General features: G+C 37.4%; 1 protein-coding gene and 1 pseudogene across 2 annotated transcripts in view; both read right to left on the reverse strand.

Moving 5' to 3' along the window:
* LOC135087228 (ficolin-1-like) overlaps nucleotides 1–16164 on the reverse strand; it is a 38298-nt gene that overhangs the window by 9178 nt on the left and 12956 nt on the right. Inside the window, exon 1 of one of the 2 annotated variants that reach the window (XM_063982069.1) lies at nucleotides 623–1106. The exons of the other annotated variant lie outside the window; for it this stretch is intronic. Within the exon in view, the coding sequence (XP_063838139.1) occupies nucleotides 623–1070 (448 nt within the window). The 5' untranslated portion in view covers nucleotides 1071–1106. Of the gene's footprint in view, nucleotides 1–622; nucleotides 1107–16164 lie in introns of those variants that run through there. 2 annotated transcript variants of the gene reach the window in all.
* On the reverse strand, nucleotides 6511–16109 carry LOC135086945 (uncharacterized; annotated as a pseudogene).

Genomic DNA, 16164 nt, shown 5'->3' on the forward strand with positions numbered 1-16164 from the left:
GCAGTTTCATGCATTATCCAGTCGAAAAAGAGGTACAGTCAGCGTCAAAAATAGTTCGCAACATTAGTGTTAAAACTTTTTGGCCACTTTAGGTGTCACGAACTGTTAGACGCTGACTGTCTATTATGTGGCAGGTAGGTAGGAATATGGGGCATGAATTAACTAAGATCTGAGTAAGTAGGTAGTGTTATTTTTTAGAGATTTATGAAATAAATAAACCCTGCTAGTTAGTCCCCTATCAAATATCGATAAAATATGAGTGGTTAAATCCAGTTGGATTTAACCACCTTCTTAAATATCCACCCACTCTACTCTTATCCAGGTAGCTAAGGATTAGGCTTTTTGTTTGATTTGATATAATTCCAGTCACTAATAGAGTAGGTATATCGCCTGATTAATATAAAGTTGAATAAACAGGCACACCGCACATGTAAACTAAAGTTGTTTAGTTCTTCAGCTGGCGTTCTGGCAATACCACAATAAGTCCTATCGAAATTGTGAGTCTAAATCCTGAACAATTTCTTTGTGTCTGTGCAGAAATAGTTTTCAGCTCCTCCAGGTCTATACAGCTCACACAATGAATTTCCCTAAGTATTTCAATTAAACTATAAAACCTACTTACATAGAAGATTATCGCCACGCATCTTGGGTGCCTCCATCCTTTCCATGATAGTGCTCTTTAGCTTATCCAAGTCGCCCTTAAGTGACTTAAGGGCATTTTCTAACATGCTGGCAGGCGACGATTTCACCATTCTTAGCAGCTCTGCTAAATACTTTAAAATACTGTTAGACCTCTCATGGAATGTTGTGTCCAAGTGGTTGAGTTTCTTTTCGACTGTCTCAACCATTTTCAGGTATCGTTCGCTGGACATAAGCGTTTCCACAAACTTCTCCACTACGGCTTCTCCTTTGGGTCTTACGGTTGTAGTTGGCACACGGGAACCATTTCTTCCATAATACAAATCATCGACTTCTTCATTGCTTCTATCGTGAGCTCTATGGTTATAACCATCTCTTTTTGCAATGGCCACTGCAAACAGGAAGGTGAGCACCAAAATATTCTTACACATATTGCCTTAGCCTGCGCTCGGCACCACAATACCAAAGATAATGAGCACTATCCCACACATGTTTAAGATGTGGTCAAGTTATTATAAAACATTTAAGCTCGTACAGCACCATTGTTACTGAATGTCACAATGTGTTGTTTAAATATTCTGCCCCGGTGAAATTTTAAACTTAACTCATCAACTGGTACCTAAACTCAGCTACCTGCTATAGTAGTGATGAACACCTTAAAAGTTTGTGGTAAAACTGGTAAGTCAACAGAAATCCAGACGACATCTCATCAAGGTAAGTAAACACTGTAGCATCAGTACTTAAGTAGCATAGTGGTTGCTGATGGAACTGTTTTGCAAATTATAATACCTACTCTGACGTTCTGTTGACTGTAGCTGTAGATACCTAGATTATGCCAGTAGAACCGTAGTAGGTACTTATTATTATTCTGTGGTAGAAGTAGACTTGAAATCGGAAATAATTTCTACAAGAGGTTTTATCGTTTTAATGGCTTCATTTGTTGCCCATTAAGATTATTTTAGGTTTTAAACCGGTTGTTGTTGATTTTTTGGCTATGAACCTCGGCCCAGACATACGGTTAATCAACGCAGTCGTGCAGGAGGGGGCAAGTAAGAGAGGCTGCCACGGTAGATAACACAGTCGTTCAAGAGAGTGCAAGGAATAGGTGCAGCAACCCTAATTTAATTTTATTAAGTTTTTGATACCTACTGTAAGTCTTTTACGAGGCATGGGGGGCCACCACCACGTAAGAGCAACTCCACCGCAGTCGAAAACCTAGGATAGTAGTATTAATGGGAAACGATGAACCCATTAAAGCGATAAAACCAAACCTTTTGAAGAAATTATTTCCGATTTGATTCTGGTCATTTCAAAGAATTAGGTAGGTACCTACCTACACAAAGATTACAGTGTTTTGTAATAGGTACGTAAAATTGAATAACATATTGTTGTGCTGCTCAACTTGCTCTTTTGCTATGGACTTTAAACCACGGCATTTAAAATACATAGTTTTATCCTATCTTATCAACATTGTTGTACCTACTGGTAGGTAAGTGAAGTACTTACCTACTTGTTTTTAGTGAAATACAGGTGATTTAAATTGAGTACATTGCCGGATTTACAGATTTGCCGCTTATGACACGATCCCTACCTACAGTTTGTCTATAAAGTCGTGACATAAAATGAGGGCGCTTTTTTTCTTCATGTAGCAACCCTATACAATTTGACCAAATGAGTTTGATACTAGGGCAATTTAGTTAAGGGTAGATTTTTCTATCCTTAGATATCTTTTGACTGATGAATAAACTTGTCATTTTGACATATTTTCCATACTGAAACTGACAATGTGCCAATCTTATTCTTCAGTTAAAAGTTATCCGACGATTGAAAAATCAGCCCTTAACCAATTTAGACGACGATATTTTGTTTTTGTTTTTATACAGTAGGTACCTATGCTTATGAGAGGTTTTACCAAGCATTTTTGTTGAATCAGCATAATAAAAAACGCATTATACATAGTTAATAAGGACGTTTATTAATCACTTTCATCATCGGATTCCAAATTTTCGATGTTAAGAAAAGTTTCGTTGCCACTTTCATAAGCAGCGCTGTCATCATTCACATCATCTTCGCTGCTGTTATTATCGCCTAAGCAAAAATAACCAATTGTCTTGGTACAGGTCCATAAATATAATGGAAGGCTCATGAAGATTTGGTATTAGTTTTTATTTAATCCACTTCGTGAAGTTATGCGCATTCATTTCGGAATGGTAGTCTTCCAAATAATTTCTGCCAGTGAATATGAGGAGGCAGTTTGGCACAAACCCCTTTTCGCTTCCAGCATGGACTATGATGTAACGCTTTCCTTTGAAAATGTCTTTTGTGATGCCTTTGATGTTTAGAGATTGCGAACATTTTGTGACCTGGTGGAAAAATAAATAGATTCTTGTTAGTGAACATTTTATAAAATTATACATCTATACTCATATTATTAAGAAGAAAGATTTCATTGTTGGTTTGTTTGGATGGGGGTTTAAGAGTGTATAAGAGGGAGGGGGAGGGTGCAATTAAAATTATTTCATCATTACAATCTAAAAAAAACTGCTTTACATACGGCCGAATACTGAAACGCCATTTAAATATTTGACGGCTTCTCAAATAGTTAAGCAGCTCCTAAACTTACATTTCGCATACTCAAAACAATATCTGAGCAGTTCTCAATTTGTAAGCACCTCTCAAATTAAGTTGCACTTAAACGCCACTCAAATGAATTTTCGCATACTGAAACGCCATTCAACGCTAAGCATTACTCAAACAACTGTCAAATCGTCTTAAGCAGCTGTTAAATTTGAGAGTGCTTGCCCGGTATCTTAAATCCTATTCTTATACCTAAATCGACCTAAATAGTGGTAAATAATGTGTGTCATCGTTATCATTTCTTTCGAGCCTTGAGGAAATACCTAGATCTAATCGCAGGAATGCAATAAGGCTGAACGCTATTGAAAAATATTATTATAATGACATGCAATTCCGAGCGAGGTTCCGCGTCTCTAAAGAAACGGTGTTGTTTCTGGATTCATAATTTGGAAGCTCTTTGAAACCCTTCACCAAACGCCATACAACCAGTGGACCAAATACTTATTATAACCCTACTGTTCTACGCAACGGGAAGTTATGAACGTGTACTAGGTGATATCCTCCACATCTAACAGCCAACTGTGCATCGTATAGTGCACGAAGTAACAACCAAAATAGCTGCTATGAAATCGCAATACATAAACATGCCTATTTCTGAGGAATAAGGGGACATCGCATAGCAGCATTTCCAAGAGTTGTTGATTTGTCAATTTGATGCTCTGTCAACAATGATAAATGTCAATTGTGGTTACGTTTCGGTCCACGATCGCCACTTAATAGATTTCAACAATAAAAAGTAGGTCACCTTTAAAATTATTTTTTTAATTAAATAAAAATGCAAGCATTAATTTTTTTATATGACAAAACGAGATTTATATATAATAGAAACTAAAAATAAACTGTTCTATGTTAAGTTGATTGAGTATATTTCCATAAAAGACAATACATAAACAAACGATGCTGCGTGTAATGGATAAAAAACGCAAAGTTATCATTTGTGTAAATGAAAACATACTTTTTTTGGTAAATGTTGCCATTATGTAAACATTTGAGAGCTGCTTAGCTGATCACGGCTTCAAATCCGTTGAGTGGCGTTTGAGAATACCATTTAAAATTGAAGGATACTTAAATTTAGGAGCCCGTCAGCTGAGTGAAAGATTTGAGTAGCGTTTCAGTATTCGGCCGATAGGCTATAATATTATATAGGTTACCTTGTATGAAGAATGAATATAGCTCACATCAAACAAAAAACATGCAAAAGATGAAAAATGTTATTTACCTACCTCTTTTTGTACCGTATAAAAAATTATATTTTTTGGCGCAGAGCACAAATATTAAAATTATCCATTTCTTTCTTTGGTCGGCCTTGCCTGTGTTTCCCAGGAGTTCTAAATTTTCCATTATTCTGAAAACCTTCATTGACTATGCGCTTAACCATACTCTCTGATTTTCCTGAAAAAAAAAAGTTCAAAGTTTAAAGGGATGGAAAGAATAACTACAATACCTAACTAATATTATTTATTGTTAAAGATTTACCAACAAGATATCATTTCACATGCATTTAAATAATAAGAGCTAAATCATAATCATAAAAAAATATTTCAACAAATTATTTTTTTTGTAGACGGACAACTTGATGTGAAAGTGATGTCATACAGTTATCAATGGCCAAAGCGAACGGGTAATATAGATATGAAGCAATTAATTCAAATTCAAAATTCGTAGAAAACTTGACTGAATTAATATATCAAAAGAAATGGTCGTACTACAATATTACGTACTTACAATGAAAATTTAACCTAAAAATGTCCTATGTAAACAATGCCAGCCCCCCTAGACAAAACGCACTTTTTGATCGAATCGAAAATCGAATCCGTCAAAACTCCATACAAAAAAGGGGCGGGTAAATCCGCGAAACAGTAAAAAACTTATGTTCCGATCGATAAAAAAATAACTGTTGTAGTTCTGGTAAATTAAACTTCTGAATAACGATTCATACAAGTTTCCACATAAGGCGCCATGATCCATATTGATTAAATACTTCAAGTTATTTCGATAATCAAGAAAACACGCACTAAACGTCATTACCATCACAGTAAAAATACTGACCTTTGCCGTTGTCTTTTAATTTTTTTTACTTTACCTATACACAGACCAGATTTTGATTATAAATTTAAAATGTATATATTTACCGTGACAAAATAACAAAATTATATTGAAATCGTATTAGCCAATAAAATGGAATCATGAATTGAAATATTGTCACGAGAAATCGTCATAGCCATCGCGACAGCATCAAAGGTTCTTTAATGTGGCCGCGACGCGACTTATCCCCGCTTGTGTCCGCGCGCCCCACTCTTCAATTCGTTGCTCGTAACAGAACAGAATGCACGTAAAATTTACGCAGCTCCGAGACTTTTTAAACTCCGAAAACGAGAGACACTCGCAGTTTGTCATCGGCTCGCGTCATTCCCATTTTGTGCGATTTGGTAAGTTTTATATATCGATATTTTTCTAATAATTAGCACTTTGTAGCATGTGATTACAATAAAAAAATGGCGATATTGAGGTGTCCCAATAGTGGTGACAATTATTTTTATATAATTTTAAAATCGTTTTCGTCATTACCATTAACATCATTACCATATCATTTAGGCTTATGGTGATGACACTTTGTATATGGTAATGATGACTATGAATGGTTTCCTAAAAGAACAATGGGACAAAACGTCCCCAGAACTGTAGCACTTTAATACCTACCTTATAATATGATAGTACATGATAATACTATAATTTTATTATAATATGACAGCTCAAGTGTGACATGCATGTCTCAGAAAAAAGTTATATCTAAAATAAGAATCCATAAGCAACCCTGAAAAAATACATACAAAATCACTTTTGACCGACTTCAATGGGTATCACGACAGCTTGACCCCGGGACAATTCGACTCCTGTGACAACTCGACCCCTGCGACAACTCAAACCCTGCGACAACTTGATTTTTTTCAACACTCAACACTTTTGACTTACTTCAAATGGTTTCACGACTGCTGGACCATACGACAGCTGAACCCTACGACCACTCGAACCCTCCGACAACTTGACCCCTGCGACAACTCGATTAAATTACTTTTGACCTACTTCAAACGGTATCACGACTGCTTGAGCGTTAAGAAAACTCGACCTGGACACCTCGATCCTTGCGACAAGTCGATCTCTATTACAACTCGACCCCTGTGACAAGTCGAACACTGCGACACGTCAACCCCTGCGACTACTCTGAACATTTATTCTAGATTCTGTTCAGGCATTGATTGATGGAGCTAAATGGTTTACAATAAGTATCATAGTTGTCATCGGGGTCGAACTGTCGTAGGTTCCCTACGACAGTTCGACAACTGGACCCCTGTGACAACTCGACCCCTGCGATAACAAGATTAAATTAATTTTAACCTACTTTAAACGAAGCTCGACCCTACAAAAACTTGACCCGGACAACTCGACCCCTACGACAAGTCCAAAATATTCAACTATGATACTTATTGTAAACCATTTAGCTCCATCAATCAATGCCTGAACTGTATCTACAATAAATGCTCAGAGTAGTCGCAGGGGTTGACGTGTCACAGTGTTCGACTTGTCACAGGGTCACAAGTACAAGTTGTCGGAGGGTTCGAGTGGTCGTAGGGTTAAGCAGTCGTAGGGTCCAGCCACTAGCGGCGTAAGGGGGGGGCGGTCCGCCCCGGGTGCCACTCATCAGGGGGTGACAAAAGTCACGCAGATTAGTACTCACTGGCGCTAGTATAACGAGGATATGCCATGATTGGGGGGGGGGGGGTGTTGCGATTAGTATCATATAGCTCATTCGAACTAACACCTTTCATTCATTCAATCGGTAACCCAAAAGAGGGGGTGCACCAGACCATTTTGGGGTGTCTTACCTCCCCACTATATGTATACCCAACTTACTTACATTAAGGACTTATGACGGGGGATGCTGTGCTGTGCTATGCCCCGGGTGCCAACCCATGCTACGCCGCCACTGTCCAGCAGTCGTGAAACCATTATTTTGAAGTAAGTTAAAAGTGTTGAGTGTTGAAAAAAATCAAGTTGTCGCAGGGTTTGAGTTGTAGCAGGGGTCGAGTTGTCACAGGGGTCGAATTGTCCCGGGGTCAAGCTGTCGTGCCCTTTGAAGTTGGTCAAAAGTGATTTTGTATGTATTTTTTCAGGGTTGCTTATGAATTTTTATTTTTGATATAACTTTTCTGAGACATGTCACACTTGAGCTGTCATATAATAAAATTATAGTATTCAATTCAATTTATTCATTTAAAGATAACAATGATCCACATGGTTAGTAAATGGGTGCCTTATATAACTATGTTAGTAATTTACTTATTATAACATACCACTAATTATCCAACCCGTTCGGTAAGAAGTAGCCGAAGGAAATGTCGGATAATAGGAGAGTCGTACCTCTCCGCCACGGTCTCCAGGATACTGTTGGGGCTCGCCCGTATCCTACTGAGCAACGAGGCAGTCTTCTTGCATAGGACAGCAAAGAAGCCGTCAGTATGCGACTGAGCAAACATTTCCGAAGCACTGCAGAAGCGAGGCAAGCCCAACAGCACCCTGAAACCGTTGTTATATTGGACCCGAAGGACGCCAAGCGATTTCTGCGAGTACGTGGTCCATAGGTTTCCCGTGTATAGACTCTGACAGTATGCTTTAAACAGAGTGATCTTGACATGGTCATTACATCGGGCAAACCTGCGAGCCAACATATTATTACACCTTACTGCCAGCGCCCTTCGTTCCCTCTCGATATCAACATGATCTTTAAGGTCATCAGTAACGTAGTGTCCGAGATATTTAAATTTAGTGACTCTGTTTAACTTTACCCCATTCAGCAAGAGGTCGGGTACCACGTTTGGACATTTACTGGCGGCCTTAAATACCATGTATTCGCTCTTCTTCACATTATACAAATAAGCCATGGCATTTAGCATACGCTTCACACACACCCACCATCTTTCTGAGAGCCCCCATTGTTGGCGCCAGCAGTACCATATCATCAGCTTAGCTTATGTTGTTGATACAAACACCATCTACCCAGCATCCGATACGCATACTGCTAAGGGCAACAATGAGGTCATTTACGTATAGGTTGAAAAGCCTGGGAGACGTCAGCCCACCCTGTCTCACCCCGCACTGCAACCCATACTCCTCAGAAAAAACGTTAGCCCATCTTACGCTGTTAATCTGGTTAGCATACTAATAATGGAATATTTGTGATACTTCTGACGGGACGCCCTGCCTCCTCATCTTATCCCAAAGGATGTCATAAGACACAAGATCGAACGCCTTGGAGAGGTCGAGGAAGCATGCGTAAATGGAAGTCCCCTGATCCGTGTAGTACCTGACAGTGTGCTTAAGACTAAGGATGGCGCTCTCGGTCGACAGTCCAGGCTTAAACCCGAATTGAGCATTATGTGATTTTAAATATTTATCTAGTAGAGAGTCAAGCACACTGTCAAGGACCTTTGCCGTGATTGTAGCTAGAGAGATCGGTCGGGTATTAGCATGGTCTATCATACAAGGTAGGTATTAAAGTGCTACAGTTCTGGGGACGTTTTGTCCCATTGTTCTTTAAGCTTTGTTTTTAAATGAGAAGGTTTTTTATTAGTTTACGAAAAGACGTTTTTTTATTCATTTCTTGTATGTTGACTATTGTGTAAGTCTAAGTAAGAGTACCTAGGCATATTTTTCAATCAAAATCCTCATTGGTGTAAATATATATTTTTTCTGATTCTGAATAATATTAGGAACGTAAAAAAAATTTAACTAATGTCCGTATTGTTCCAAATTCAATAAATTCATTAAAATATTGAATACATTTATTTTTATTTCCAACCCATTCTTTAATAGGTACGTGCTTAGCTAGGAAAATAACATAGATAAAATTGGTGTTTAGCTAAACAATTATATTTAAATTTTAGTTTTTAAGTAATTTTAATTTAATGTATTACTATAAAATATATTTCGTCATCACCATTAACATAAGATCATTACCATTTTAATAAAATCATTACCATTAGGAAAACGTCATTACCATTTTGTGAAAAAATATTTGGACGCTTGTTACTTCTAAAATCACGATTGAATCTAAGGGCCTCACACTGATCTAAAAAGCTTATTGCTTAACCTTTCAGTTTAAGCTAGTTTGCACGCATCCCTGTTAAGTTTTTCAAAAAACGTAAAATAAATCCCGCGGAATAAAATCGGCGGATCTACCCGGGCTTTTCGACCACTTATCGACTGGTTTGCGATTATAATTTGCACTTTGTCTAGACCCACTGTTTTGGTCACCAAATCGCAAATTGCAGTAAATTTTTTTTTTTTTTCTTCTTTCTGGCTCTCGCGGATTGCGTTTAGCCACGACAGGGTTCTTGATCTTGAGTTTTGCGTTTGCGTATGTTTTGCGTTTGGTTTTGCGGACATTGCGTTTGGACAGGGTGGGATTAGGTTAAAAGGTAGGGAAACGAATTATTAAAAATTACGGAAGGAAACGGAACAAAAGGATTATTTGATAGGATCATTGTTTATAGCGGATAAGGATAACAAAAGCAAGTATTTACATATTAAAAAATAAAATATATACACTATTTACAACTTAATATTATTATGAGTAATATATGCAGCTAGAATATTATAGATATTACAATCATTAGAATTTAAGAGGCAAGTGATAGAGGTAGGGAAAGGAACATGGATGGATAAAAGTGAGCTAATAAAAGAGGAACGGTCATAAAGGCAACAATTAAAAAATATGTGGTTCATATCTCCCACATCAGACCCACAGGAACACATATCACTGTCTATAACATGAATTTTGGCCAAGTGTGCTGGAGTGCACAAATGTCCAAGTCTCATTCTTGTCAAAGTAGTAGTAACCCTTTTTGAAAGATTCATTTTAGCAAACCATGGCTTAAAAGGAATAGATGGTTGAATAAGCTTATAATGCTTCCCCTTAGATTGACTAGTCACTTCCCAATTCTCCTCCCACGCAGACCTGAGATAAGTTTTGGGAAGGGCTGCTGTTAAATCATGGCAATAATTAGTATAAGGATAAATATCTCCACATTCAATCGCTTCATTGGCTAGTTTATCGGCTTTATCGTTTCCTGTAATGTTACTATGACTAGGAATCCACGCAAAATGTATTGAATAACCGTTTAAATGACATTTATATAATAATTGTCTGCATTCCATGATAACAGGATAACTGGTATTACTCTTAAACGGAAATTTTAATAATGCTTGCAAAGCACTTTTAGAATCGGAAAAAATAATAGTTTTGTCTAACTTCATAAGAAGCGCATACTCTAAGGATTTAAATATTCCAAAACATTCCCCTGTAAAAACAGACGACTCAGGAGGAAGTTTAACTTGTTGTAAAATTCGGTATTGTTGATGGAATACGCCAACTCCAACGTGACCCGTTGGTGAGTGTTTAGATGCATCGCAGTAAAGATGATGCCAATCATGCCAGTTCTCATCTAATATCTGTCTAAATTTAATATCAGCATTGTGGTCATCCTTGTTTACGTCTAAATTAAGATGTACTGTCGGAGCAAGAATCAGGGACTCAAAACTAACAGAAAAAAGCGGAAGGAAGCACGATCTGTGTACAGGGGATTGAATGGATATAAATTTGCGATAACTTATAACTAAGCAAGGTGGAGATTTGCGAGACCAATAAGAAGAAGTATCAACTAAACCGGATAATCTGTTAAGTTTACTGTATATTGGATGATTTGATTGTTGAAGAACGCGAAATAGATATTTGTCGCATAAATATTGGCGACGTAATCTCAACGGTGGTTCAACACATTCCGTTTGGAGGGCATTGATCGGACTCGATTTCATAGCACCAGCCACAATCCGAAGTGCTTTAGATTGGATTGCATCCAATTTATTTAAACCGACTAAATTACATGGTTCTAGGAAAAAACTACCGTAGTCTAATACACTTCTTATGATTGCATTGTACAATAGTCTTAGTGAGGCTGGATGGGCACCCCACCAGACTCCAGAAACGCATCTTAAAATATTAAGTAACTTTTCACATTTAGCAACTATATTATAACAGTGTGGGACGGCAGTTAGTTTTGCGTCTAGCGTTACACCTAAAAATTTAGCGTCATTTTTAACTGGGATGTCTCCACCATCATAACGAACGGATATCGTTGGAGGCACTCTCATTCGAGTGAATAATATTACAGAGCTTTTAGGAACCGAAATACTGAGTCCATTTTCATCCAACCAGCTTTTGAGTACAAGTAAACTATTTGTCAGGGAATTAGTTAAGTTCTGAACGGAGGAACCTGAGACATACAAAAGTAGGTCATCAGCATACTGTAGTATATTGACTTGATTATTTAATGCTGAATCTAAATCATATGTATACAAGTTAAACAACAGGGGACTTAAGACGGATCCTTGTGGCAAACCTTTCCAAACAAACCTTTTGCAGAAGTGATCATCATGAAATACACTGATATACCGTTCTGAGAGGATATTAATGACAAAATTAACTAACATAGATGGAATTCTAAGACGATGAAGTTTATTAATAAGTAAATTAATTAGGACGTTGTCGTATGCAGCTTTAATATCTAAGAAGGCCGCTAAAAGCGACTCATTAGATGAGAATGCCAGACGAATGTCAGTAGTAAAAATTCCTATACTGTCCATAGTCCCTCTACCCTTTCTAAAACCATATTGATTGATACTTAACAACCCTGCGCTTTCAACATACCACTCTAAGCGGTTCTTAACAAGATGTTCAGCCAATTTAAAAATTACTAAAGAAAGTGCAATCGGTCTGTATGAATTAGCGTCAGATCTTAATTTACCAGGTTTTAAAATCGGAATTATTTCTTGCGATTTCCATGTGGCCGGGATATTACCGTTTAACATTATAGAATTTATCAGTGTTAAATAATAAGAAAGACTAAAATCACTAAGATGAGAGAAGAAGGAGTACGGAATTCCATCTTCGCCGGGGGATGAATCTTTGACATAAGACAAAATTCCTTTTAATTCGCAAAGAGTAAAAGGCTCATTTAAAGAATTACTTTCAAGAGAATTGTTCAAAGAGTGGTTTGTAAGTGCGATACTTAACGGAGCAGAAGGAGGAGCTAATTTATCTAAAAATTGATCGATAATACAATCATCCATGTTATAAGGCTGGGGTTCATTAAAGATAGACCTATATCTACGGATATTAGACCAAATGACTGATGGGGAAACATCAGGAGATATTGAAGAACAGAAGGACTGCCAGCCTTCCCACTTTTTTTTCTTAAGCAATTTCCGAGTGGCAGTCATTACTTCCGTCAAATAGTCAAAATTCTCAACGGTAGATTCGGCCCTGTAGCGCCTTTCTGCCTCTTTCCTATTTTTGACAGCTGTCAAACAGTCTTGGTCCCACCAGGGAGGGGAAGGGATTTTGTTTGTGTTGGGATTTTTAATAACAAACATTCTATCAGCTGTTTTAATTAACAATTGAGAAATTGCTTCCGCGCACTCTGAATGATTACTACCATTAACAGCAGGTAATGAAGGGATCTGGCGTTGAACTTCTTGTTGGAATGCATACCAATTTACATCATCTAACCTGTACTTCATACGAGGTGGGCGCCTTTCGTATGATTTACCTACTTCATTAGGAAAAGTTATAACAATGGGAAAATGATCACTTCCGTATGACGAGCTTAGCGTTGCCCAAGTTAAAGAAGAAGCTATGTCAGGTGTAGAAACTGATAGATCTGGTATACTAATACCTTCATTAGGTGAAGTTCGTCGCGTAGGCTCACCAGTATTTAATAAACATAAATTTAAACTGTCTAATAATTCTAGCATTCTAGAACCATAAAAATTTGAATTAGAGCTGCCCCAGGATTGATGCTGGGCATTGAGATCTCCCATGATTAATGCTGGCTTTGGAATATTATCTAGTATACTTTCAACTTCGTCAAATATTGCTGATGATGGATGAGGAATATAAAGGGACACAAATGAAATGTTACTTATACTAACTGCTATAATTGAGAAGTCACTATTATGCTGAGGAATGGGTATATGGGTAAAGGAAATAGATCTTTTAACAAGGATAGCTACACCACCGTAGCCATCACTTCTGTCTTCTCTTATACATGAGAAGCCAGGTATTCTAAAATGAACATGAGGTTGTAGCCATGTCTCTTGAAGAGACACAGCAAAAGGTTTAAACTTATTTATGATAAATAAAAGATCACTTTTCTTACTACTAATGCTGCGGCAGTTCCACTGCAGCACTAGAGTGCTTAAGTCCATTTTGTGAATTATTTTCCTGTGTACTATTGTTAGATATGGCAACGTTGGGCGGTAAAGACACTAAATTTGACTTCGATAGTGAAGTTATTAAAGCAATGATTAGGTCTTTAATAGGCATGTTAAAAAGAGAATCGGGTTCATTATTATTTAAGGCACATCCATTTTCAGGTTGAGGAGCATTATAGTCTTTCAATAACTCATTATGGGCTACTCGGTCATAGCCCTTTCCATGTTTAGGTGGGACTCTGGGTTTTAAGTAGACTGTTTTATTATAAGATCTGTTGCCATTATTAGGTAAGTTAGAGTTATACCCAATTGATGGTGTTGGAGGGGGAGAAGACATTAGGACGCTAGCATATGACTTACTAATGGGAGGATGTAACTTTAAGGCTTCACCATATGAGAGACAATTTTTAGCCATAGATTCCTTAATTCCCTTTTGTCTATCAAATTCTGGACATTTTTTGTCTGTAGCACAGTGAGGACCTGAGCAAAGACAGCAAACACTTTCTTCAATAGTACAACTATCTCCTGAATGTCCCTGACCACATCTAAAGCACCTGGGGGTAGATCGGCACTGGGTTTTGACATGACCGTATCTACAACAATTGAAGCATTGGATTGTTGGATATATATACAAATTCACAGGTAACGAGTTATAACATAGAAACACACGTTTTGGTAAAACCTGGCCATCAAAGGTCAGGACAACTGTCTCAGTAGGGACAAATTCAGTTTTGCCATTGCTTGTCATTTTCCTTTTAAACCGCCTTACCTTTAAAATATCACCACAACCTATGGGAGTTGATATGCTAGTTTTGACCTCATCATCAGTCCAATCAGTTGGTACTCCTCTAACCACCCCCATACGGGTCACATTAGCCGCTGGAATAAATGCTTTGTATTGATATTTTTTTAGTAATGAACTTGAAACGAAACTGTTTGCATCCTCAAAATTTGAGAATGAAATTACAATGCGGTTTCTACCAATTTTTTTCAAACTGCCATTAACTATATTTTTAAAATTGTTCTTTTTCAAGAATTGGCCAAATGAAATCGGGTGAATGTTAGATTGACGCTCATTTGATGGGTCTTGATCTTTAAGTACATGGATTATGTAAGGGGCTGCATCAGAAGCTTCGTAGCGAGATCTGCCTACAAAAGTCGGTACACGAGAATTTGGGCTTTCAGTGGAGTTCATTGCAGTAGGTTCCGACATGGGAGAGTTTGGAACTAGAAAGTTATCAGGCGGATTAATGAAAATATTGGGCTGATTACCTTCATTGTCACATAAACAACTATTAACTTCATTCGATGAATTTAGATTTGACCTATGATGTTTCCTCTTTTTGTTGCAATGTTTACAATATTTGCGGTTTATGGAACGTTTCCGAGTAGAGTTAGATTGACCAGCATCCGAACAATCAGTGTCTCTTTGAGATCCTTCAGTTTCAGAGCATTGTGAGACGGTAACAAAGTTAGATACCTGGGGGACACCGGTCCCGCCAGGATCGTCGGACTCATCCATGCAACTTTTATAAAAGTGAAAAACTTACCAATAAACAGGAATTTTAGCACTACTTATATTAAATATATACAAATAATTAATATACACACTATTTTACAATTGATCCTATACAATACACTATTTAAATAATTAAAATATCAAAAGAGCAAAAAAAAGACGACCGAACAAACCGACGTTTCCCGCGCTTTTTCTGCAGTAAATTTGTTACTTTAGGTAGATTATAAACAAGCAGTAATACGATTACGTACCCGTCAAAGATGCTGTTCGCCCATAAAAAACATCAAAATCCCACAAAATTTGACCAGCTTGGTACTCCGCGGAACATTGCTGGAAAACTTTAAAAATCACTTTCCGCGTGGCACTCCAATTTACTTTACTCATTGTTTATACTTTTCTTCGTAGCTGAGTAATAATTTACAGGAGATTAGTCAAACAATAAAAACCACAAAATGAAAATCGTTCCACAACTTGTTCTCGATGACAGCTGATGTACATATATGTTTGGTGATCTTTGGTGTTGCCAGACACATGAATAATGTTAGTTCCTCAAACATTCATGTCACGACTTTATAGACAGACTGTAGTGTGATATAATTTGCGACCCCCGAACGTTCGCTTTTTTTACCCGGCAGCGCCAGAAGAAGGGTTATTTTATGCATTTTATAATGACTAATAAAATGCATGAAAAAATATTGTAGCAATTCATTGCGAATAACAAGCCCGAATGATCCCGAACAAAGCACTTCAAGAGCATTTTTTTTTTGGATCATCTTACAATATCCAAGGCCGTGAAGGAATTAGACATGTGATATAAAAAGTAGAATGTCAAAATAGTTAAATGTCAAATTAAACAATTAAACCATAGATAAGAATAAGTACTACGTATAGATAGCCGTCTCAAGGTTTTGATAGAAAGAGGCGCCATCTAGTTCTCAAGCTCCGTACTCGCTTCTGCTTGTAACACGGTGCTTTCGTCGTTCATGGTTCGTATCCAGATATTATTCCAAATATTATTTTGAGGCGCAGTTTTATTTCGG

The sequence above is a fragment of the Ostrinia nubilalis genome, chromosome Z (genome assembly GCF_963855985.1).
Source record: "Ostrinia nubilalis chromosome Z, ilOstNubi1.1, whole genome shotgun sequence".
Taxonomy (NCBI): Eukaryota; Metazoa; Arthropoda; class Insecta; order Lepidoptera; family Crambidae; genus Ostrinia; species Ostrinia nubilalis.